We start from the raw sequence: 22,903 nt of genomic DNA on the forward strand, positions 1-22,903 counted from the left end.
CAGAATGTAACTCTGTGTATTTGTGTGTGTGAGAGAGTGTGTTGAGGGGGCTTGGGGTGAGAGAAACGACAAGGAATGAGCTCATGCTTAACCGGGCCTCCAGGAGCAGTCCTGCCCTGAGACCTCTGCCGCATGTGAATGATGACTCTATTCAAGGGCCTGCCCTGGTTCAATCCCTGTCATTGTGTGGAACTGAATTCCTGCGGGTTGGGCTGGAGACTTTGCCTAGGCGATCCCAAGGAGGCTCCCGGTTACTCTCAGGACAGTGACATGCACTGCACAGGTGTGAGCAGACCTGATGGCCTGGCGCCAGAGCGACTAACTGGAGTGACTGTGATAGTAGCACGTGGACCAAACGAGGCGGGCAGCTGTTTAGCCAGGGATTAATGGGCACAGACATTTTGAGTTGCCTCCTCGGTAACGTTCGTGTATCTCCCCGTGTGACGCGTCCAGAGCTGTCAGTGTGGGGCGGGTTCCATTACCTGCAAGGTTTTTTCCCATGATTCGTATCTAACACAGCTGCATGTAACTACGACTCTGCTGTGGAGGTTGTTCCTATTCGTCACCGGGGGAAGGACATGCCCTGTATTGCTTGTATGGGGGACATGTCGGTGGCCTCTGCTGTATCGAATGAGATCTGCTGACGGCCTGGGAAGGGCAGATGAGCCCTAGTGTTGCCCACAGCAAACAGATGCCCCGTGAGCGTTTGGAGCAGGAGGCTGGGTTCTTTCCCCTGGGCTGCACGTGTCTGGGGTAGTTGATGGTCCACGTCATGGCTGGGGGGCGGAATGGCTGGTGGCACAGAGGTGCCGTGCCCACTGCTGTCCCTGGTCTTCCTCCATGTCCTTAGATCCTAAAGTTGCCCTGCAACCTGGAGTCACTGCTGCCCTCTGGCTCCTCCCTGACTGAAAGCCCTGGCTTGAGTCCTGCCCGTTTAGCGTAAGATCCGGGAGCGTTTAGCCTTACCTGCCAGACCTAGAGAGCAGCCAGGACTCTGCTGTACAGTTCAGTGCGGGGCACCCGCTGGAAAGCCCCTGTGGCTACAACCTGTTAATGCTGGTGGCAGTGGAGAAAGGTGTTAAACCAGGAGAGAGAAATGGATCTGTGAAGCCAGACAGGCAGCTTGCAGATCAGCGATGAAAAGGAAACTCCTCAGATCTGCATCTGGTGATTGCCGGGGGAAGTCTGTGAGCACACACACACACCCCTTCCAGAGGTAACCACATCCTTGCGCTCTCCTCTGTGCCTGTGAAGGGGACTGACCTGGCTCTTCCTGGGTCTGAGTCATCTGGGCTGGGCCTGGCTGGGCTGGACAAAACAAAAGGGTTTGAGCTGCACTGCCCACCAGCCATCCCCATCCACATTTCAATGGAGGAGCAGGAGGATAGCCCCTGACCAGGTGCTAGACACCACGCTGCAGGTGTCTGTCTACCCTCTCCTCCCCGCTGTCTGAGCATTCCAGGCTGCACCCCAGCAAGGCCCCCTGCTTCCAAAGATGCGTCTCTGTACCCCTGCTCTCTCCCGGCTTCAAACTCTGTGCCATGCACAGCGCTGCTCCTCGGCAAAGGTGGATTTACTGCACCTCTTGATGCTCTGTAGGCACTTATCCTCCCCCCCCCAAGTAAAAACTGCAAAGCCACAGGCAGAGTTAATCAAATGCCACAGGTGTGGATGGGGAAATGAACCCCAGCCAAACTCCAGCATTCCAACCTCATGTTCCGGCTCTCCCCACCGTCTGATGCCCCACAGGGGAAATTGGGGGTTTCATTTTAAACCCCACTACCCAAGAGCAGGAGTGTTGGGCTCAGAGTTAGGGTTCAGGCTGTCTCTAATGTGACCCGATCTGTGTCCTGATTAAACCGGTCTGGCTCTAGTCTCAATGCTGGCTTTCACATTAGATAGGGTTCTAACCTCAAGTCCTTCCACAAACAGTCTCCCATCTCCTGTTCCTTGGCTGACCCTGGCAGATTACCATAGAGCCAGTGAAGTGAAGCAGAAAACCAGGCCGGCAAGCTCCATGTGAATTGAACAGTGGATAAGCAGAGCTGATCTCGGCCACCTACCTGGGCAACAAATCCAGCTGGGTTCAGCTGTGTGCTAGAAGGGCAAACACCCAACCCTTTGCCAAGCTGCTGTGTGCTGTGCTGGCAGGGAGCTGCTGGGGCTGGCGCATTCACCTGCTTACTCCATGTCACTGAGAATGCCTCATTGTTTCCTCCTGTAGCGTAGAGGAGATCCGTGGGTTCTTTCAAACAAACAATGTCATGTACCTGGCACTGATCTTCGAAGCGAACGACTCCTTTGTGGGAAGAGAGGTGGGCATTGTTGTTTGGTTCAGTATTTGTATTCCTGTAGCATCAGGTTGGGTTGTGGCCTGTCACCGTGCCTCAGTGGGTCACAGCTGAGGATGCCGGATTCAGGACAAACTGCTGAGAAATGGGCCAGACTCACTCCTAAACTGGTGGTTATTCTTCCATAAGATATACCAACCAGTAACAAAAGTAAACTTCTGTCTCACCATACTAGTTAACCAGAAGCCAGAAATGCAGCCTCCTTAGGTATCCCAGCCCTTGTTTCACCACCAGACACTAGGCTTTATGATGAATGGTTATTTAAAACCAGTTTAATCAACCAAAGGGTTCTTCTGATCCCAAAGGACCAGTCTCATACCCAAGTCAATTTATAACTCAGATCTTACCCAATAATCAAGCTGTAGCCAAATCTTTAGTATCTAATATCTAATGGTTTATTTATAAGAGAAAAGAAAGGGGTGAGAGTAAAAATGGTCAAAGGAATCAAATACATACACTCATTGCAAAGTTCTTGGATCAGGTTTGTAGCAGGGATGGAATAAACTCTGGCTTATAAAGTCTCTGGTAACATCCAAAAGATTGGAAGGTCCTCAGTCCATTGGTTGGAATGCTTCTGTTAGTGTAAGTCCATAGTTCAGAGTAGCAAAGAGGCAAATGGGAGAGGCTACCAGGGTTATTTATACTTTCTCCCATGTGGAGGGAAAACTCTCAGTCTTAGTTTGTGGAAAAGTCCAGGCACAAGATGAAGTTCAGGGTCACAGGAGCAAGTCACATGTCCTTGCATGCTTCAATGAGTCAGAGCAGCCATTACCCATATTCTGGCTGATGCATCCTCAGCTTCTTCTATGGCCTGTTGTGTGAGGCAAGTGTCCTTCAGTGGGCCATCAACTTGACTAGTCCATTCACAATGTGCTGACCAGACTGGATGTAAACTAACAACCTTGTGGGTGTTTCCACAGGAGCAAACACATTTAAAATACTGGTACATAGTCAGTATTCATAACTTCAGACACCAAAATGATACATGCATACAAACAGGATAATCATATTCAGCAAGCCATAACTTTTCCATTGACACCTCACATGACACATTTTGTACAAGATTTGTTGCAACTGTGTAACAGTGGCCGCAACAATGATCTATTTTAATCCCATCATGTCACCAGGCCCCATTATGTGCTGTATGTACATGTAGTGAAAAGATGACCCTTTCTCCAAAGAGCTTACAGTCCGAGTAGATGGGTGGAGAGGCGAGTTCTGCTTCTCGCCCTGGGCTCCTCAGGAGTTCGTATACAAAGATGTTAATTGTTCCTTGACTCTTTATATCCCTTCCAGTTTCCATAGCCATCAAGTGCCACGCGCTGCAGTTAGGTGAGGCTAAGGCTCAAGTAGTGGTGAGCTTTCCTGTAGCCAGAACTGCATGGTCTGGCGGGTCAAGCACAGAGCTGGGAGCCAGGAATCCCTGGCATCATTCATTCAGGGAAAGTTCACCTTTTTTAACTTAGCCCTGGCTCTGCCACTGACCTGGGCCAGTCACTGAGTCTCCCTGTGACTCACCTTCCCTGTCTGTAAAATGGAGATCCTACTTCTCCACCTCTCGGGGCTGTTGTGAGGGTCAGGCCATGTTTGTACAATGGTTTGGGAGGCGTAAAGTGTTCCCTCAGTGCTGTGTCCCGACTCCTGCTGGTGGAGGCTGGAGCAGCCATGAGCGTCCCATGCCACCCCCCAGAGGAGAGAGCCGCTGTAAGCGGGCTTGGCCCTGGGACGTTCTGTTCCATAGTTAGCCTAACCCATGGAGCGTGCTGCCTTGCAGGTGACACTGGACATGCTGCAGTACGAGAACGTCGCTGTCCGGAGAGTGCTGAGCAGCGAGGAGGAGCTAGTGAAGAAGTATGGCGTGACTGCCTTCCCTTCCGGCTTCCTGCTCATCAACAATGGGACCTTCAGCCGCATCCCTGTGTGAGTCCTTCCCTGCTGCGACCCAGACGTGGTGGTGGATCCCCCTGTACCTAAGCAGTGGGAGGATGAATCCTGGCACTGTGGGGCTGATGATGGAGGGAATTAGCTGCACTGAAGCTGGGAGTGTGAACCTCGGTGCTTGTGCGCGGATTCCCCTACCCATGGCCCTTAGAGAGAGATCTTGTGGAGTTTGATAGGGATAAAACCCATAGGGTTTTATGGCAGCTCCTCTCCTATCCTGGCCGGAGAGTTCTGGCTCGAAATAGTCTATCGAGAGAATATTGTTCTCTGCTAAACTCCATGAGACCCTTCCCTAAGGGATGGGGTGTGAATCCTGTCCAGGAGCTGCCCATCTCCAAACTTCCCTGCCTGTTCTGGGCTGCTCCCCCTTGTTGAGACACTGGATGTGGCTTTGTGATGCTGTGTGTGGCTTTCCTCCCCAGACTACCCCACAAGCTACAGCTACAAACGGCTGAAAGCCCCTCTAAACTCAGCCCAGCCTGCAGGTGTCTTGCTGGCTGGGGAATACATCAGTGGACTTTGCAAATCTGGCAGGGAGTCAAGTTGTCCCTGACCTTCTCCCCGCCTCAGTCAGCCACTCCACTCCTCCCTCTTGGTTTTCTAATTGCGGAAAAGTTCATTAGGAACCAGACAATGGCTGGTTCTGAAATGCTGGCAGAGAACAATAGCACCGGGACTCAGCCCCTCTCATGGGTTCCTGCTCCTGAATGGCACGTGTAACAGCAGCCAGATGGTGTCTTCACACCCTCGATGGATGATTGATGTCAGGCTGGCAGTTCAGGGAAGAGTGTGGTGGGACAAGGGGGCAAACAGACACTTGTGGCTTCCCTAGGAAGGGTCGTGGAGAGGGGTTGCTTGCCTGGGTAATAGCCAAGCAGGGAGTCTTTCCTAGTGGGAAGCATGGCATTTGCAAAGCTTGTCTGTGCTGCTTGGCATGCGGGGGACGGAGTGAGCCAGGTTGACGGGAGGAGGGCTGCTCTCTGATGATGCCAGCTTCACCCAAGAGCAGAGTCATTGTTTCCTTGCCGCGGAGCTGGTGGAGGGGAAAATTGCTTGTGACGATGCTGTCTCTCCACCATCTGCTTGCGGGCAAACATCGGGCTGTGAAAAAAGAGCGGAAAGCGATGGCTTCTCGCTGTTGGCTCTCCTGGGCTTTCCTGCCGCTGCCTCTCTCAGAGCCTGACAGCTTTGCTCATTCTGTGTGGGTTAAGTAGGGAGTCCTGCATTCCACCCCCTGCTCCCTCCATCTTGCCAAGCTGTCCTGTGAGACAGCAAAACCTCCCACAGTCCCCTGGCTGCCAGGCTGGGTTTATCCTGCAGAGATCCCAGTGCATCCGTACCCCCAGCTCTCAGGTTAAAGGGCGTTACTGATTCCAAGAGGGTAAAACCCACACTGGCAGAACTGGGGATTTCCCCACAGAAGGGCGAGGAAGAGGCTGCAAGGGATAGAGAGAAGTTGGGGGAATGGCTGCGTGAACTGGGGCTGCCCATCCCCATGAGAGCCATGCCCTTCCTCATGCCAGCTGGCCTGGAACGCACGCGGTGCCCAGTCAGAACCTGAGTTCTCTTTATATAGATGGTTTGGTTTCCAGTGCTCTCCCTTCCCCCGGCCAGAGGCCCGTTAGGGACGCTCACTGCAGCCAGTGGGTCCCTAGTCTTGGCAGTCAGAGGAGGTGCTGGCTCTGCCTTGTCAGACGCTTCAGGGCACATGCTGATGGCTGTTGAGAATGTGTCTGTAGAGGTGGTGGGAGGAGCGGAGAGCAGAGACCCTGCCCTGCAGAGAGGGCAGTCCCAAGAGAGGAGTGGGGCTGTGTGGAGCAGGCTCAGGCTGATGGCAGCAGGACTGCTCTGGCTGTATGTTAGGAAGGAGACCAGGCAGGGTGCTCAGGGAGCTTGGCTGGGCCGAGCAGAGGGGCATAGCTGCGGACGGATGAAAGAGGCAAAGGGAGCAGTAGGGAGGGGCGCGTGGGCTGAGCACAGGGAGTGGGAAGCGCCAGAGGTAGCAGTTCCAGACCAAGGAGGCAAACCCCTCCCCTTCCAGGCCTGGCTTATCTGCATGTCTCTGCCCCTGTCAGGGACAGAACCTCGTCCCCTTTCTAGGCAGCTGGAGCAGGGAGCTAGTGATTCAAGCGAGGTCACTACCAGCTGGGGGCGCCCTGGGGCCACACCGCGAACTGTGCAGCTACTCTCCCACCCGAGGAGACCCCCTGGGCATGTGGGGCCTGCCGGTGTATATGGAAGCAGATGGGCACAGCGCACATTGTTATGCCAGGAACTCCACTCCCATCCCCAAGGAGATGTCTGGCCTCCTGCCTGCGTGTGACATACCTCAGGGGCGCAGGCAGCTGTGTTCGTGGCGATAGAAAGGTTAATGGGGGTGAAAAGGTGACCCCCTGTGCAAGTGGAAGAGGCTTCTATCACGTGTTCCCATTTCCTTCCCTACAGGAAAATGGAGGCACGATCCTTCTACACCTACTTCCTACGGAGGCTGCCTGGGGTCACGCGAGGCCCCTATGCGCCGACCAGCGCGCCAGACACGCCGATCAAGTCGACCCTCACCCCGCGGAGGCCTGCAGACCGGTGAGCAGGTCCCACTCTCCTGTCAGTCCACGCACCCCCGCTCCATTCCCTTGGCTGAGTAAGCTCTGGGCCTCCAGCATTATGACCGGCATTGGGAACTTGATGCTTCCTGTGGGAGGCTCCAGAAGGCCTGGCTAGCAGGAGCATGTGTAGACAAGGGGAGCAGAGGGACGGGCAGTCGGAGGAGGGTAGCTTGGTAGGCGTGAAATGATGGATATGATGCCAAGGCCGGGGCAAGCAATTGGCCAAAGTGGCAGAGCCGGAGGAGCGTGGGTACCATATTGCAGTTTGGGGCAGGGGTTCGTTCGTTGCTCTCAGCTGCTCCTGGATGCTCAGACAGCAACAGCTTCTTGCCATCTGGTGAGAGGGGCTGGGCCTTTCCTGCCCTTTTCTGTGCAGTTGTCCCTTGGCGGTGAGATCCACGCGCTGTGCTCTGTGTGGGGTGGCACCATTCAGACACTGAAGTTAGCATGGGATGGGCCTGCTGCTTATTAATGCTGGGTCCCAAGGGCGTGTGAAGCAGCTGTGCTCCCATGGCCTGCACTGTCTGCCTTTTATGAGTGGACCTTCAGGCATTGGCCTATGAAATCCTAGAGTGTCGTCCTCACCTTCCCTTACATTACAGGGGTGATCGGTGGAGCTGACGGCCCCCTGGTTTGAAAGGGTGGGAGCTGGGGGCTGGGGCTTTCTCCAGAGGGACCTTCTGCTCTGGAACTTGCTCTTGGACGCATACCCCGTTCAGCAGAGCTGAGGCCGGTCAACATCCAGGCCGTGCTGCAAGCCTCACCTGTTTTACCCTGCTGGGTGGGACTAGAGACAATGCAGTGCAGGAGAGGTGACGCAGGGCAGGGTGACTGGAGAAAGTGCTCGCAGGCCACGGTGGCAGCTTGTGATCTCGCACCCCAGGTCAGTGGAGAGCAGTGAAGAACCTGGCTCTGAGTTCAGTCATTACTGAGGTGCCGGTATGAACTGGAGATTGAATCCAGAACAAGCGGCTCTTGTCCTGGATTCCCTGGCTCTGGGGAGCATTGGCATTGGGACAGATGAAGATGATGGCCACCCAGGGGTTGCTGAGACACAGGATCACCTGTGTCTGGGACAGTCTGGGGCACAGGGAAGCCAGGAGAGGGTGGAGGTGATAACCGGTCTTAGTGGGGCTCTGTAAGTAGCTGAGATGGTTCCAGGGCTCTGCTTCACTCTGCAGTAAGTTATGACCAAAGCCCAAATACTGAGGTGACTCTCCCCAGAGCCCCACAATGAGGGACAGGCTCCCTGTGCCCCAGGATGCTGCTGTTTGAGTTTAGCATAAGGGCCTTGGCACTGGTAGGTCTGGGCTGCTGCTCCCCAGGAACTGCAGGGGGCTTATGCTTGGAGGGTGAGGCTGTGAGCTGGGTCAGCGGCAGGAAGAGATGTGGTCATGCTGCTTGCTCCTTGCCCCATCCCTTCCCCCTAGCCCACCTCGCTGGCCAGGGACGCTGGAGGTGTTCCCCTGCCCTGCTGCAGGAAGGAAGAGGTCATTGCCTTTCTCCCCCCAGAGGAGGTTTGCAGGCTCTGTGGTGGGGCGCATCCTGCTGGCGTCTGTACTGTGGTGGGGTCCTGGTGTATTCTTCCCCCCCCCCCCACCGTTTCTATCTGCACGCTGTCCCTCCTTTGCTTTAGCTGTGGATTGGCAGGCCCTTTGCTGTTGGTGTTGCTGTGATGTGGGGACCGGAGGAGTGGTGTAAAACACAACCATTGTTGCTTCTCTTGCTGCTGCAAAATAAAGAGAGCAGGCACCTTCAACCCTAGCCCCACTGGGGTGAGCGCCATGCGGAGGGCCCTCTGAGGACTGAATGAAGCTGGAGACTGAGTTAACCTTGGCCTCTCTGGGGATGAAGCCAGACTGCAGGTCATGACTGAATTCTGTCATCCCCTTGTGGGAGAAGGGGCCAGGACTCGCAGCTGTAATGAGAGGTCTCCTCCTCCCAGGCAGATCCTGGAGGGATACGGCTGAGGTCCCTCACTGGAGCAGGGGCGAAGGACTCCCTTTCTGCAGGCAGGCTCAGCCGGTTGTTAACGCCTTGTTTTTCTCCCCCATTCTCCAGCTCGAAGGTGTACATGGCTGACCTGGAGTCTGCGCTGCACTATGCCCTGCGGGTAGAGGTGGCCCGGTTCTCTGTCCTAACAGGAGAGCGTGTGAGAGCCCTGAAAGACTTCGTGACAGTGCTGGCCAAGGTGAGCGCTAAGGAGTCATCAGCCAGGCAAGGCCTGGGCGGTCCGTAGCCCCCTCATGCTGAAAGCAGATGCGGGGCTTTTGCTGGGGCCTCACTTGCCACTGTGGCAGTCACTGGGCCTCCCCTTCGGATGGATTGGAGGAGCGGCAGGCTGGTAATGAATCCCTCAGTGAATGAAGCTGGGCATATCCCCTCACATGCTCTGCTTGAACAGGGCTCTGGGGAAGCCTGTCTCCATGCCGTTTGCATATCCCGCATTCCAGCCTGCGTAGCAGCCCTTGTGACGATACTCTGGCTGGCTTGAGCGCAGCTCTGCCTGAGCCGAACGCTAACAAACCCCCTCAGTTATGGCTGCTTGGCCCTAGTCCCTAACTCCGCTTGAGCCCTGGTTGTGAATACGGGGCCTTTGTTTAGATAAATGGGAAATAGGAATTGTATCGTCCCCTGGGCTGGGCATGAAAATTATATGTGCCCTTCCCAAACCTTCGCTGGTGACGTGGCCAATCACATTGAGCCTAGACATGAACCACACCTTTGGAAACCCCGTCCACCCATGCTCAGCCATTCACTGTAGCCACTTCCCCCTGAACCTCCAGCAAGATGGCACCTCTGTGGCTGGTTCTTCCACCCACCTTGATGCAACTTATTTCCTCCTGCTCCCACCTCTACCTTAAGCATCTGCGTTGGCTGCACCAGTAAATACACACACAGCAATGCCCTCTGCAGTGAGTGGCTTTGAAGTGTCGTGGGACCTCTGCTTTGCTATGGCAGATATGTGGCTTGCTGGCCGTATATTGTCTCCTATACAATCCTCTAGAACTTACCTTTGGAAATCCTCTTCCACAGGATGAAAGAACTCTCCTCACATGGGATGCAATGCGATTGTTATAGCAAGGGACCACTAAGGACCTCTTCTAAATGTGCAGTCTCCATCTGGACTCCTTGGGCTTGCACATGAGTCCATTTCATTGGAAACTTGGGTTTGATTTGAAACACTGGAAAGGGTTCCAAAAATAGTTGCCGGAATAATTCAGGGTCTAGAGGATGTGCCTTATAGTGAGAGATGTAAGCTCAGTCTTAGTTTCTCCATGAGAGGGCTGAGAGATGACTTGATCATGTCTAAAACAGGAGTGGGCAAACTTACTGGCCCGAGGGCCACATCTGGGTGGGGACATTGCATGCAGGGCCATGAATGTAGGACTGGGGCAGGGAGTTGGGGTGCAGAGTTCGGGAGGGGCTCAAGGCTGGGGATTGAGGTGCAGCCCGGCGCCACTTACCTCGAGTGGCTACGGAGTGGCAGCGGTGTGCAGCAGGGCTAAGGAAGGCTCCCTGACTTCTGGAAGTGGCCAGCATGTCCAGTAGTGGCTCCTGGGGGTGGGGGGGGGGCAGGCGGCTCTGTCATGTGCTGCCCTTGCCTGCGGGTACCACCCTCGAAGCGCCCATTGGCTGCAGTTCCCTGTTCCTGGCCAATGGGAGCTGCAGGGGGCGGTGCCTGCAGGTGATGGCAGCGCACAGAACCCTTCTCCCCCGACCCAGGGGCCGCAGGGACGTGGTGCTGGCTGTTTCTGGGAGTGGCATGGGGCCAGGGCAGACAGGGAGCCTGCCTTAGCCCCGCTGCACCACAGGGCTGGCAATCCCGCGAGCCGGATTGCAAGCCCTGATGGTCCAAATCTGGTCCGTGGGCCGTGGTTTGCCCTCCCCTGGTCTAAAAGATGAGGAAGCATAGGCGCCGAGTTTCTAATCTGCAGGGGGATGCTCCCCCTGGCTCCACCCAGGCCCTACCCCCACTCCACCCCTTCCCACAAGGCCCCATCCCCATCCTGCTTCTTTCCACCCCACCCCTCCTCTTCCCGCCCCACCAAGTTCCTCCCCTGAGTGCTCTGTGCCTTCACTCCTCCCCCCAGCACCTCCTGATGCCACAAAACAGCTGATCTGTTGTAGGCACTGGAAGGGAGGGGAAGCATTGATCGGCAGGGCCCCCCGGCGGGCAGGAGGCACTGGGGGAGGTGCTGGTAGTGGGGCTGCCAGTGAGTGCTCAGCACCCGCCATTTTTTTCCCGTGGGTGCTCCAGCCCCGGAGTTAGTGCCTATCTGAGGAAGACATTTCTGATCATAGATGGTTCTTTAATGAAGCAGAAAAAGGGCTGACGAGATCCAATGGTCAGAAACTAAACACATGCAGACTGGAAATGAACGTGATTCACCACTGGAACATCTTATCTGGGAACAGGGTAGATTCCCCATCACTTTGAAGCCTTTAAATCGAGACTGGGTGTGTTTCTAAAGGAGAAGCTCTAGCTCAAACTCAAGTTCTGGGCTTGATGCAGAGATTGCTGGGTGTGGTTCTGTGGCCAGCGCTATGCAGGAGGTCAGATAAATGGTTGTAATGGTCCCTTGTTGCCTTAAAATCTATTCATCTAAATGTGGGTCACTAGTGCAATGAGTCTTGGGTTCTCAGCTTTGACCCTTATTACTTTTTCCCTAATTGCCCAGCTGCTGCCTGATTAACAAAACTGGCAGGCTGTGCCTGTGAAGGGACCAGAAGTTAGACTAGCAGGGGATGGTGCGGGGCAGGACTGAGGTGCATTGGAAGGAGTGTGTCAGGAGGGCAGGACGAGAATAGCCAGTGGCCATGTGAGTCAGGCCTGAGGTGCTTTGGCATGGCTGTGCTGAAGCCTGCTTAACACCTAGCCTGCTTGCAGCCTGGCTTTAGCTGTTGCTCTCAGTCTCCCTCATTTTCCTGAGCACGGAAGGTTTTGTTAAATGAATACCCCACCCTGCCACCTTCCCATTCAAAATACAATCCCCCAGGAGAGTGCAGGCTGTGTTCAACCCTCAGACAGCTGAAAGGCGGCTGTGTGTGTGTGTGTGTGTATCAGGGGTGCGGGGGTTGCTACACCAGTCCCCCAGGCTCTGAAAGCTTCAGGGGACCAGTCTATACTGTGAAATACATTTGGTGTCAGGCAGCTCTGGTAATGTCAGCTCCAGATTAGGAGACAAAGCTGTTCAGATGCAGGGAACAGAGTCCAAGACTGAAATAGCACAAGGAACCCAGTTCACCAACTTCCCTCCCTCCCTCCCTGCAAAGCTCAGAGATGTTGGGGGCGGGGGATGGGAATGGGGTGGATGTGGATGGGATGTGGGTGGGGAGGGGAAGAGGAGTGTGTGTGTGTGTGTGAGTGAAGGTATAGATGGGGAGGGGAATTGGTGTGTGTGTGTGTGGATGGAATGGGATGCGGGTGTGGATGGGGAGGGGAATGGAATGGGGTGTGGGTGTGTGTGGATGGAATGGGGTGTGGGTGCGAGGGAAGGGGAATGGGTGTGTGGGTAGGGAGGGGAATGGGGGGTGGGGGGGAAGGGGAATGGGTGTGTGTGGAGGTATAGATGGGGAGGGGAATGATTCTCTTGCAACCTCTCTCCCTTCTGCCTCCTCCTCTGGTGATTGGGTGTGTACCATAGTCTAGAGGAAACAGTTTTGTGCTCAGTGCAAGGTGTTCTTTCAGATTTAGGCCACTAGACGGAGCAATGTCACCAGGATTCCCACATTCCTGACAGTTGCAGGGAATTTTCCTTCTCTGCATGTCCAGACTCTGATCCTTAAATCTCACGTTTCCGAAAGACGGGTAGGCCTGCGGGGAGAGAAGCCTTTATTTTAAAACGGGTCACCTGCTAAACTTCACCCCAAATCTCCAGTATCCCACAGGAGCCTTTGAAAGGAGATTGGGGGTGGGGCTCCCCATCAGAAATGTCAGTTCCCTGTGTTTATTTATTGTCTAGCATAACGGGATGTCCATGGAGGCTAGACCCTTTTTCTTTCATGCCCCCTGCACTTTCCTGGGTCCCCCGCTCCTGGTTTTACCCACCTACACTGTCTCCTCTCTTTGTGTTTCTCCCTGAGGTGGGTCTCCCCACCCTCCCTCCCCATCACTCGCTCTCCCCCCCCCTCCCCTCCCCCCGAAGCGCTTGCGGTTTTAAAGTGCTGATACTAATCGGATTTGTGTTGACTTATTGTCAAAGTAGCTTTTCGTGTCCCTCGGAGACTATTTGGAGTTACGATCGAGATTTGGATCTTGGCTCTTGGCCCACAGGACTGACTTATTCACAATGGTGGCAGCTTGAATACAAATGAAAGGGCTTCCCAGTGCTGGCTGCTTGGATTGTTGCAGGGGGAGGCTTCATACCAAGCTGGACAGCCTGAGACTAGCGTAGCTGTGAGCTCCCCACAACCAGTGCACCTGCACCATTCCCTGTAGTGACAACTGCTGGGAGAGGCTGGCATTGCAGTCGCCGAGAGTTGTCCACAATCCAGGTCTCGCCCCATTTCCCACCTGGGAGAGGCTAGCAAAGGGCATATTGGAACATGATAGTATTGCTAAAAACCTGACTTTATCGCTGTAGGATGATTTGTGTCCTATTAGCCTGCATGCTCAGTAAAGGTCTCAAAATGTCCCTTGGAATCAAAGCAGAAATGTCTCTCGCGCCTGGGTTCACGTCGGCCATAATGGGTAGCAAGGCTTTTGTCGTTAAATGTATTTCCTCCTCTCTCTGTTCTTGCCGCAGTATTTTCCTGGCCGCCCCTTTGTCCAGAACTTCCTGCGCTCTGTGGACAGGTGGCTGAGGAACATGAGAGAATCAAGGATTCCCTACAGTGCCTTGGAGCGGGTCTTGACCAACAGAAAAGAGGTGGGTCACTTAGAGATGATTTCCCTTTAGCCCTGCGGCATGTGCACGTGTTTGCTTTCCCCTATCCTTTTCTCTCAGTCCCCTTCTGCTCTCCCTCCTCTGCCCTCCCGTGTTAGCCCTGAGGTTTACTCTTTGTCTGCCTGTCTCTCTCCCCATCAGGGTCAAGCCCCGGAAGTGCTGTCGAACAACATGACATGGGTGGGTTGCCAGGGAAGCAAACCTCATTTCCGAGGCTACCCCTGCTCCCTCTGGACCCTCTTCCACCTCCTGACAGTGCAGGCGACTAGGTACCGCAGGCTGGGCACAGGTAAACAGGTGACCCTGTGCATGTCCCACTTTGAATGTGCCGGATGATCTAGCTCTTGACCATAGAGAAAGGGGTATGGGAATCACCATGATAGCTCCCCTTGGCTGTAGCTCAGAATTTCCGGGAGCTGCTGCTCCATGGGATGGGGGAGGGTAGGTAGGCTTAGGCCAGAAAGCTGAAGGCAGTCCTGGGGTTTTAGAAGGGTTGTACTCCCTGGTTGGGAAAGCCCTTCCGTCCATCCCCCGTAGCCAGGACGTCAGTAAGCCCCAGACTAGGTGGCCCATTGTAATGCCCCAATCTCCTCTCACCCCACCTTGCATGCCTAGCGCCTGTATCTAAAGCCTGTATCTTGTGGCTTGCTGGATCCCCCCAGCAGGAACCTTCTGCTGCTCTCATGTCAGGTGGCTGGCTGCCGCTTCTCCCACGCGTGGGTCAGAGTGCTGAGCTTCCCAGCCGGCTAAGGGGGTCGTGCTCCCTTGTGGAATCTTAGCACCTTATCGTCAATCAGCTGTGCATGGCGCTCTCTCCTGCCCCAGGGCCAAGGGTGCTGCTGTCTCAGCTCAGCCAGCCCCTCTGGCTCAGGGAGCACCAGACAACAGCTAGCAACAATAGTATCTAGCTCTTCTGTAGTGTGGCTCTCTAGTGACAGCTGAACACTAGCCCCAGGGCCTGCTGGGTCACAGGGGATGTGTCTTAAACAGGACATACAAGTCCGACTGCCGAGCCAGCCTTTGGCATCTCTGCTGGTCTCCCTCAGGATCCCCTTGCCCAGCCTGGCTCATGGTGCCATGGTGTCCCATGGTGCTGTGCCAACACCTCCCAGTGCAGGTGGGGCTGAATGCTCTAAGCGTGTCTCACTCCACTGGAAGCCCCATGCTGGGCCCCACAAAGCCCTCTCAGTGTAGCTGAGGCCCCCTGCTCCGTGGTGCTGTGATCCTGAGCTGGCTGGTCCCGTGGACCCACCTGGCCTTGGATTGCTAGCACTCTGGCAAGAACCTGGCAGGCGCAGTGCCTCTCTGAGTTGCCAGGGTTTCCCCAGCCGAGCGTGCCAGGGTTTCCCCAGCTGAGCTGTCTCGCCTCCCCCTCCAGGCCCCCTCGAGGTCCTTGGCGCTATGCGCGGCTACGTCTGGTCCTTCTTTGGCTGCCGGGAGTGCGCTCAGCACTTTGAGGGCATGGCAGCGGAGTCCATGGACAAAGTGAGAAGCGTGGACAAGGCAGTCCTCTGGCTTTGGTCAAGACACAACAGGGTCAACGCTCGACTGGCAGGTAAGGGGGGGGGTCCTGCTGGCGAGTCTGGCGTTGGCCAAGGAAGGAGGGGTGCGAGGCGCCCGAGGGAGAATTTAGCCCCCAGTGCAGGGAGTCCAGACCCTCTGGCCATATCTGAGGAGGGATGGGGGACAGGGTCATGGGGACAGCTGAATGCAGGGGGGGTTGGAATTTGAGATGAACCTTGTGAGCCGGCTTGTAAAGCACAGGCCGGGCCTGACTCAGCTCCCCGATAACGCCATGTCTGCCCTGCCACCACTGCGCAGTGAGGGGACGTCTCTCCTCACAGGCTGATAACCCCAGGGGAAGCTGGGCTGAAGGGCGAAGCCTGGGGCACAGGGAGCTGTGAGAGCGCTCTGCCTGCACGCCACGGGCCGGCTTTGTTCATTCATTTCTCCTTTGAAAGCAGGAGGCGGGCAGCCACGGGTTAACTCTGCAGCCTGGCAGGGGTCTGGTGGAAGGCCGTGGGGAGGGATCGCAGACCCCCGAGGTGAAGGGAACAGGCAGCTGGTGGTGCTGAGCCAGAGACTGCCCCAGAGAAGCAGTTAAATCTTATCCGGCTTCCCACAGGGGGCTTTAAAAGCTGCCATGTGCCCTGGGAGGACCCTCCTCCCAAGATGATTCTCCAAATGCTCCATTCGCATGCAGATGCTGCCCCTCCCCCTGTAGAGCAAAATTCAGGGGAGCTGGGACGAAAGCAGCTGGCAGCTGAGAAGGAAGAGGGAGCGAGAGTGGCTGGGCAGGGGAAGGAAGCGGGGAATGACTTCCTGCTTGTTGGTGCAACCTCCCCTGGCAGGGGGGCATAGCACCCTCCACTCCAGCTCACAGCATTCACCTGGAACCCCCGTGGCCCAAGGATGTGGCCCAGGCTGACACCCAGGGACTCTCTGCCAGGGAGAGGGCAGAGCCCATTGAAGCCTGGGGGAACCTGCCGGCATTTGTCCCATTGTGGGGTGACTGTCCCTGCTCTGGTTGGTCATTTGCGGGGCAAGGGGGTGGAGAGGAGACTCCCAAGTTTCCAAGGGCTGCAGCTGTCGGCTACGAGAGCCTGTTCTTGGCACTAGGGTAGGCTGGGGGTTCTTACACGCCCGCTCCCTACCCCCCAGGATGGCTGAAGGGCACGTGAGCAAACAGAGCTGCTCCTGCAGGTGAGTTGTGCATGACCTCCAAGTCAGGGTGATGTGCAGACCCCTCTGGAACTGCGCTCCTTGCTGGGAGTCTCACACTAGCAAGGTGCGAGCAGGCTAAGGTTGGAGGGCTTTGGGCAGGTTTGGGGTGTGTCTGTAAGATCCGTAAGGCACAAAGGCTACTCCCCTTCCTTCAGGGCTCATTGGGAGGGTATTAAATGCTGTGGTTATTGTACTGGGATCGTCCTGCTGCTGGAGCCTCTGGTGGGACTGTATCTGAGGCCTTTGTTCCATCTGACTTATCCAGGTACCGAGACGGAGGACCCTGAATTCCCCAAGCTGCAGTGGCCTCCCCCGGACCTGTGCCCTCTGTGTCACGGCGTGGTCAACAGGCGCCACGTGTGGGACGAGGCAGCCGTGCTGCGCTTCCTCAAGGCCCACTTCTCCCCGGCCAACATCATCTTAGACTACACAGAGCCTGAGATGGTGCTGGTGGTCAGGCACAGCCGGGAGGCAAAGGAGGGAGCCGGAGAGAGGGCCATGGGTGAGGGGGAAGAGAGAGGAGAGGCGGAGGAGGAAGAGAGAGGAGAGGCGGAGGAGGAAGAGAGAGGAGAGGCGGAGGAGGAAGAGAGAGGAGAGGCGGAGGAGGAAGAGAGAGGAGAGGCGGAGGAGGAAGAGAGAGGAGAGGCGGAGGAGGAAGAGAGAGGCGATAATGGGAGAGGGGAGGAGGACGAAGGAGAAGAAAGGAGACCAGGGGAACCAGAGGCCGCAGGGGTGGGAATGGAGGTGGGTGGCTCGGAAAGACGAGGCTCCTCAGGGCCACGGAAACCAAGCATCGTCCGGATGAACCCCAAGACACAGGAGCTGGAGGAGGACATTGTGGACCTGGACAACTTTAGTGAGCTGCACTACAAGAGCAAAGCCCTGAAGGCTGCAGCCGTGGCGGCCAACAAGCAGTGGCGGCTGAGCAAGAGGGACACCATCCCGCTGCTGCTGGCGGACGACAGCCACCAGGACTTTGACTACGCCGCGGCCTGGGAGCGCTTGAGGCGGCGGGGGCGGGGCTCCAAGCAGCTCATCGGGGCCCTGGAGGAGAATGAAGGGGACGCCCTGAGGAGGAACCATTGGTTCCGCATGCTGGGAGTGGGCTTCTCCCGCCTGGACCTCAGCCTGTGCATCGTCCTATACTTCCTCTCCTCCATGTGCCTGCTGGGCATGTACACCTTCTTCCGCATGCGCACGAGGCTCCGCAAGGGCCGCCCCGGCTTCCCCACAGCTTGAGGCTGGCGGGGGCGCTGGTAGGGTGGGGGTGATGGTACAGGGCAAGTGCAAACGATTCCTTCTGGGGCTCTGTGGCTGGAGAAGCATCAGACTTTCTCCACGAGGGTTGCTAGGGCAGTGGGTGCAGCTGGACAGTTTCTGGATCTCACCACTGCTGGCTACATGGACATGGGGCCGCCCATCAGATAGATGTGGCAGGGTGTTCTTCAGGGATCCAAGAGTCTTACCAAGCCACCCGAGCTCCTCAGAGACCTCGAGTGGAGCCGCTTTCGGGTCGGGGTGGAGGGCTGGAGGACGGAGTGAACTGGGAGAGGTGGGGGGGAGTTCTAGCTGCCTGCCTGCTTACAGTAGCTCAGCCATTAATAAGGACTGGGGGGCCTCCTTTCTGGTCTGGGGCTGTGAGCAGTTTGCCTTTGATCAGTTGTGTCTCTCTGGGCTGATTTATTTGCCCTGGGCGGAACTTACCACCCCTCTGAAAGCGAGCTAGAGCTGCAGCGTAGAAGGTGGCCAGACCTGTTCTTTCTGAACTGGGTTCAAAAGCTCTTCAGCGCACACCAGGCCTGCACTTCAGCTCCAGCTACGCTATCAGTTTTCACCATGTAGAACTAGCCCTTTGGGGTTAAACCACTAGAGTTGGGGCGGGGGAGGAGGGGGAATTGGGACAGCCAGGCTTAGTTAATATAGGCATTGGGCGGTGGAAGGATCAGATTGCTGTGGGGTCACTAATGCTGCTTGTGTTTTGTGATCGGTTGGGCCAAGAGTTAGATCAGACTCCTTTCCAAATTCCCACCGGTCAGACGGACCAACTGGTACCACTGAGTAGGGGGCCAGGATGGTGTAGGGGTACTGCACAGCCTCTGCCCCCATCGCTAGTCCATCTTGGCTCAGTGGCGATTGCCGTCTGGCAGCTGTTCCATGCAGGGGGGTTGAATGCAGCTCCTAGCGCAGCGGGATCCCCGCCACAGAAAGCCCCCAGCAGTAACTGCACCCTTAGTGCTCTCAGCAGAGAAGGAAAGGGTTGAATGGGCTCAGATGCAATGCTCATCACTTGCCTCTAGACGTGGTCAGGGTTAGGGGATGCTGTGAGAGCTTGCACACCCGTCGCCACTGCAGTAGCTGGGCTTTCCTGCCTACGTGTCAGTCCTGCTCTGCGAGTTCTCATCCTGAGTTGCAGCGGGAGGGCAGGGAAAGAGTGAAAACCTGATCTATCAGAGGCTGCCCCCTAAGTTCCAGGAGCAGTGAGAGCCCGGGGTGCAAGGCTAGCAGAGGGAATAGCACAGCTGCATGCCCTGGTACTGTTTCCTGCTGCACCGTGGTGAAGGTGAATCCAGCCCTAAGCGCCCAGGATGCCCCAGAGGGTGCAGAACTTTCCCTTTGCCAGATGATTCCTTCACTCTTGTAGGCCAGGATCACTAATCCATTCACCCCAAGGTGCTCTTGCACTATGCTCAGTGTAGGTGACACCCCCCCCCCAAATAAGGGACTGCGGTGCCACTGGCTAGAGATATGCGTAACACAGACAGGTGCTGAGGAAGTTGTGTAGCCAGAGTTAAGCCAGTTCACCTTAATCCTGACCTGAAACACTCCCCCCTGCCCCATGTACTATTTGTGTCACGAGCCACTGCGCTCCTTAGACTAATGCATCTCAATCCTATCTTGAAATACCACCTGCTCCACACTCTTGGGTTCCTCCTATGCTGGCTCTGCATTCGTGAGAGAGACCGAGAGAAATGGCCACAGGGGTCAGACTCACCAATTGGCATCTGGCTTCTGAAGTTCAGGGCTCGCAGGGGAGGAGTCGCTGTGTTAAATGAGAACAGCTGTTACATCCAGCCTCCCTGCAGCCCAGAGCACGCTTGGGCACAGAGGTGGGTGGGAAAGGACATGGACCCTTGGTCTGACCACAGAGCGTTCTGCTGGAGCATCTAATTCTGTGCCACCTTGGCCTGTCACGTGGGTGAGGCTGTCCCCACCTTCTCCTGAGTATGGGTGTGGGGGAGGAGGGTATTAGTGCTGGCAGGGTTCTGTGTCAGCCTGTGCTGTGTTTCACCTTCTGGGGACATGCTCGGGCCAACGGCTCGTCTCTCTGGAAGCCTGTCAGGCAGATTTGCTGCTATCCTCATGCTTTAACATTAGAAGTGGGAGGAGGTGGGGAGCTTTTCCCGTCTGCCCCCCCCCCCCCCAATATTATAGTGTTTATGAAACTGGGAGGAAACTGGAACTCTTCCTTTTGGCACCCTGGGTGGGGCCAGCCTTAGAGCCAAATTCCCCTTGTACAATAAAAAGCCATAGAACATACCAGGAAGTCTTGTGCTGCTCCATTACCCCTCTCTGTTCCCACCCGCTTCAGCATGCACGTATGGGCGCCTCCATTAGGGTTCCCAGCCACGCATTTGGGTGCTGTGTTTCGGTCTCGCAATCCCAGCACCCAGATGCACCTGGCTGCTTGTTCAGTACTGGGAATATCCCCGCCCACATCCTTGTATAGTGAGCACCCTCAGCCCGGAGCATTTGATCTCTGACCCCTGGTGTTAGCGCACCTCACCGGCCTGCAGATGCTTGTCACTTTGTTCAAGCTTTCTATGAAACCCATTGTACTGGAGTCACCGTTGAGCTGAGGAAAGGGAATCCTAATGCAAATCATGGCACTGCAAGAGTTGCTTAACTTATCCCCAGTCATTCGCCAGCTCTTTGTGGCTTCCCATCCTGTCCTTTGGTTTGTGCATTGTTTTGAGTGAGGTCTGCAGGGCAGGGGACTGTCTAGCACTGTGCAAATGACCTTTGGGCTGGTGGGATCCAGAAGCTGGCTGCCCAGTGGGTGAAGGAGCATTTATTTTTGATTGTTCTGAACATAGCTCCTGGTACCATCCAAGTAACCCCAGGTACCCGTAGGCTTCCTTCAAAGGGTGCATCCAACTAGTTACAAGTTAGGACCAAGCTTTTCAAAAGTGACCAGGGATTTTGTTCAGCCTGCTTGAGAAGCCTCGAAAGGGCCTGACTGTCACAGGCTGAAAATCCCGCCCCTTTCAAGGCATGTCCAGTTTAACATCTGAAATCACTGGTCACCTTTGCAAACCTTGCCCTACAGGACCTGCTGGGTTTGCTCTAAGGCCTTGTCTGTGCTGTGGTTTTGTGCTCCATTGCCAGCCGGAAAGCCAATGTAGATAGGCTGCCTGTGCTTCTGCCACTGTGGCATCTAACCAGGTCAGATAGCTGTAAAAATGCTAGCAGCCGATCTGTACTTACACCACCACTGGCGGGGCTCCTACAGCAACAATGGGTGACAGCCAGCCTGCCCCCCTGTGGACAAGAGCTAGGTTTTTATCATCTCCGCCCCCCCTTTTTTTTTGTTTGTTTCTTTTTGCATCCCAAAACTGGGGAGGAGGAGGGGAGGGACTGGTGCCTGGAAATGGGGACTGCCCTGGAATATGGGGTATGGGGGGGAGCAACCTATGATCACTCTCCCCATCCCCTACTTGGTGCTTGAGAACATCTCCTGCCCTGAGCCTCTCTGCTTCTTCCAGTGAGGCCTGGACTTGCTTTTGGGAGTGGTGAGGCCCCTGTGGCTCTCCCTTCCCTGGGCTTGTGCTGTCCTGATGGATCTGACCTAAGCCTGCTGGGATGTTTCTAAAGACCAGAGTGGGATAGATGAGTTCTTTGCTCCTTTCCTAAATGTGCCTTTTAAAAAAATCTGGACTCCTGAGCTACAAAACATTGGCTCTGAGATCACCTGTGGATTCCTCCCTGATTTTCATTAGGTTACCTTCCTTTTGCCATCTACAGGCTGGAGCTGGGGGACCAGCTTGCTGGGCTGCTGGATTTTGGATGGGGCTTGGAATGTATCTGAGCTTCCCAGGACTGTGCCCATGAGGAGCTATGCTAGCCCACTCAGAGCTACTAATGGGCATCCCTCAACCCTCTGGAGTGGCTTCCTGCATGCCTGGTCCTTGATGAGCTGGTGTCTGTGAATGGAAAATAGCCACTCAAAGGAATTCTGACATCACATGATGGGGTCACACATGCCCTTCCATGTTGCCTGACATTATGGGTCTTTGTGTGTCACTGGAGAGAATAGATTCCTTTGGGAAGGGAGAGGGGTGCTGCATCATTATCTATCTCAGCCAGTCTGCTGTAAGGGGCAGAGTGGCTTGCCCCAACCTAGACCTGTACCTCAGTGTGTTGCCCCCAGGCTGAGATCTGTGGAACGCTCTGCTCCAGGATGGGAGGAGGAGAAACATTTTTCTGTAGTTTTGTCACAAGAGGTTGGTTTGGTTTCATTTTCTTCACTTTCAAAGTGGTGGTTGGTTTGTGCTCTGTTCCCGGTGCCAGGCTGCTGCGGCAGAAGGAACTGGGGTCTCTGAACGCGGTGGCTGCTTGTGTTAATGGAATAAATTATTTTTGCTAATAAATGTTCTGCTTTGTTGGATCACGTGTGTCTAAAGTGTGTTGAGTGTGGGTCTGAACTGCTGTGATGCAGAACAGCAACACAGGGCGTGACCCTCTCTGCTGAACTCCAGTGGGGCCAGCCAAGGAGCTCAGTGGGCTAGGGACCAGCCCACTTTTCCTTCATGCCATTTTTACTCATCTCTTCTCCACCTAACCTCTCCTTGTGCCTCCTGTTCCTGGCCTCCTTCCACTAGCCCCCTCCTGGCCCTCTGACCACTTCTTTTTGCATCCCTAGTGCATGTGTGCTACTGACCACGTTCTTGGCTTGGGGGTGGGGATCTGAGGAAAGACTTCTGATTCCCCTCTGTCAAAAGAAATCCATGCACATCCCTACATCTCCTCTGTCTGTGCAGGATCCTCCAGTGCATCGGCCCTCCATACCCAAGCCTTCGCTCAAAGCCAGGCACCACACTGCATCATTTGTCATCTAAAGTAGCAACCATTTTACAAGGAGCATAGCCTTTGATTCCCACCCCCCCGCCCCCGCTCTGCCCCCCTCTGCCATGTTCTGTCCCAAAGGAATTTAAAGTCCTATTTCCCCCATGCACCAACTCCACCCGGGAAGGGCCAGGAATAGCCTTCCTTTCCCTCCCTGTTGCCTGGTTTGAATCCAGCAGAAGCTTTGCATCACTTAGCCTGGCCTGGCAGAGAGAGGATGGCTCAGCTGTTTTCAGAGTTCCATCCTGGTTGGCTGGAGACTAGCCCAAGG

At 55.5% G+C, this 22,903-nt stretch overlaps 1 protein-coding gene across 1 annotated transcript in view; it reads left to right on the forward strand.

Moving 5' to 3' along the window:
* QSOX1 (quiescin sulfhydryl oxidase 1) overlaps positions 1 to 22,174 on the forward strand; it is a 39,444-nt gene extending 17,270 nt beyond the window's left edge. The window contains exons 5-12 of the mRNA XM_073356568.1: positions 2,225 to 2,315; positions 4,126 to 4,271; positions 6,738 to 6,872; positions 8,957 to 9,086; positions 13,645 to 13,767; positions 13,927 to 14,074; positions 15,164 to 15,340; positions 16,775 to 22,174. Coding sequence (XP_073212669.1) covers positions 2,225 to 2,315; positions 4,126 to 4,271; positions 6,738 to 6,872; positions 8,957 to 9,086; positions 13,645 to 13,767; positions 13,927 to 14,074; positions 15,164 to 15,340; positions 16,775 to 17,748 — 1,924 coding nt within the window. The 3' untranslated portion in view covers positions 17,749 to 22,174. The remainder of the gene's footprint in view (positions 1 to 2,224; positions 2,316 to 4,125; positions 4,272 to 6,737; positions 6,873 to 8,956; positions 9,087 to 13,644; positions 13,768 to 13,926; positions 14,075 to 15,163; positions 15,341 to 16,774) is intronic.
* The last annotated feature ends 729 nt before the right edge of the window (positions 22,175 to 22,903 follow it).

The sequence above is a fragment of the Lepidochelys kempii genome, chromosome 8 (genome assembly GCF_965140265.1).
Source record: "Lepidochelys kempii isolate rLepKem1 chromosome 8, rLepKem1.hap2, whole genome shotgun sequence".
NCBI classification, from domain to species: domain Eukaryota; kingdom Metazoa; phylum Chordata; order Testudines; family Cheloniidae; genus Lepidochelys; species Lepidochelys kempii.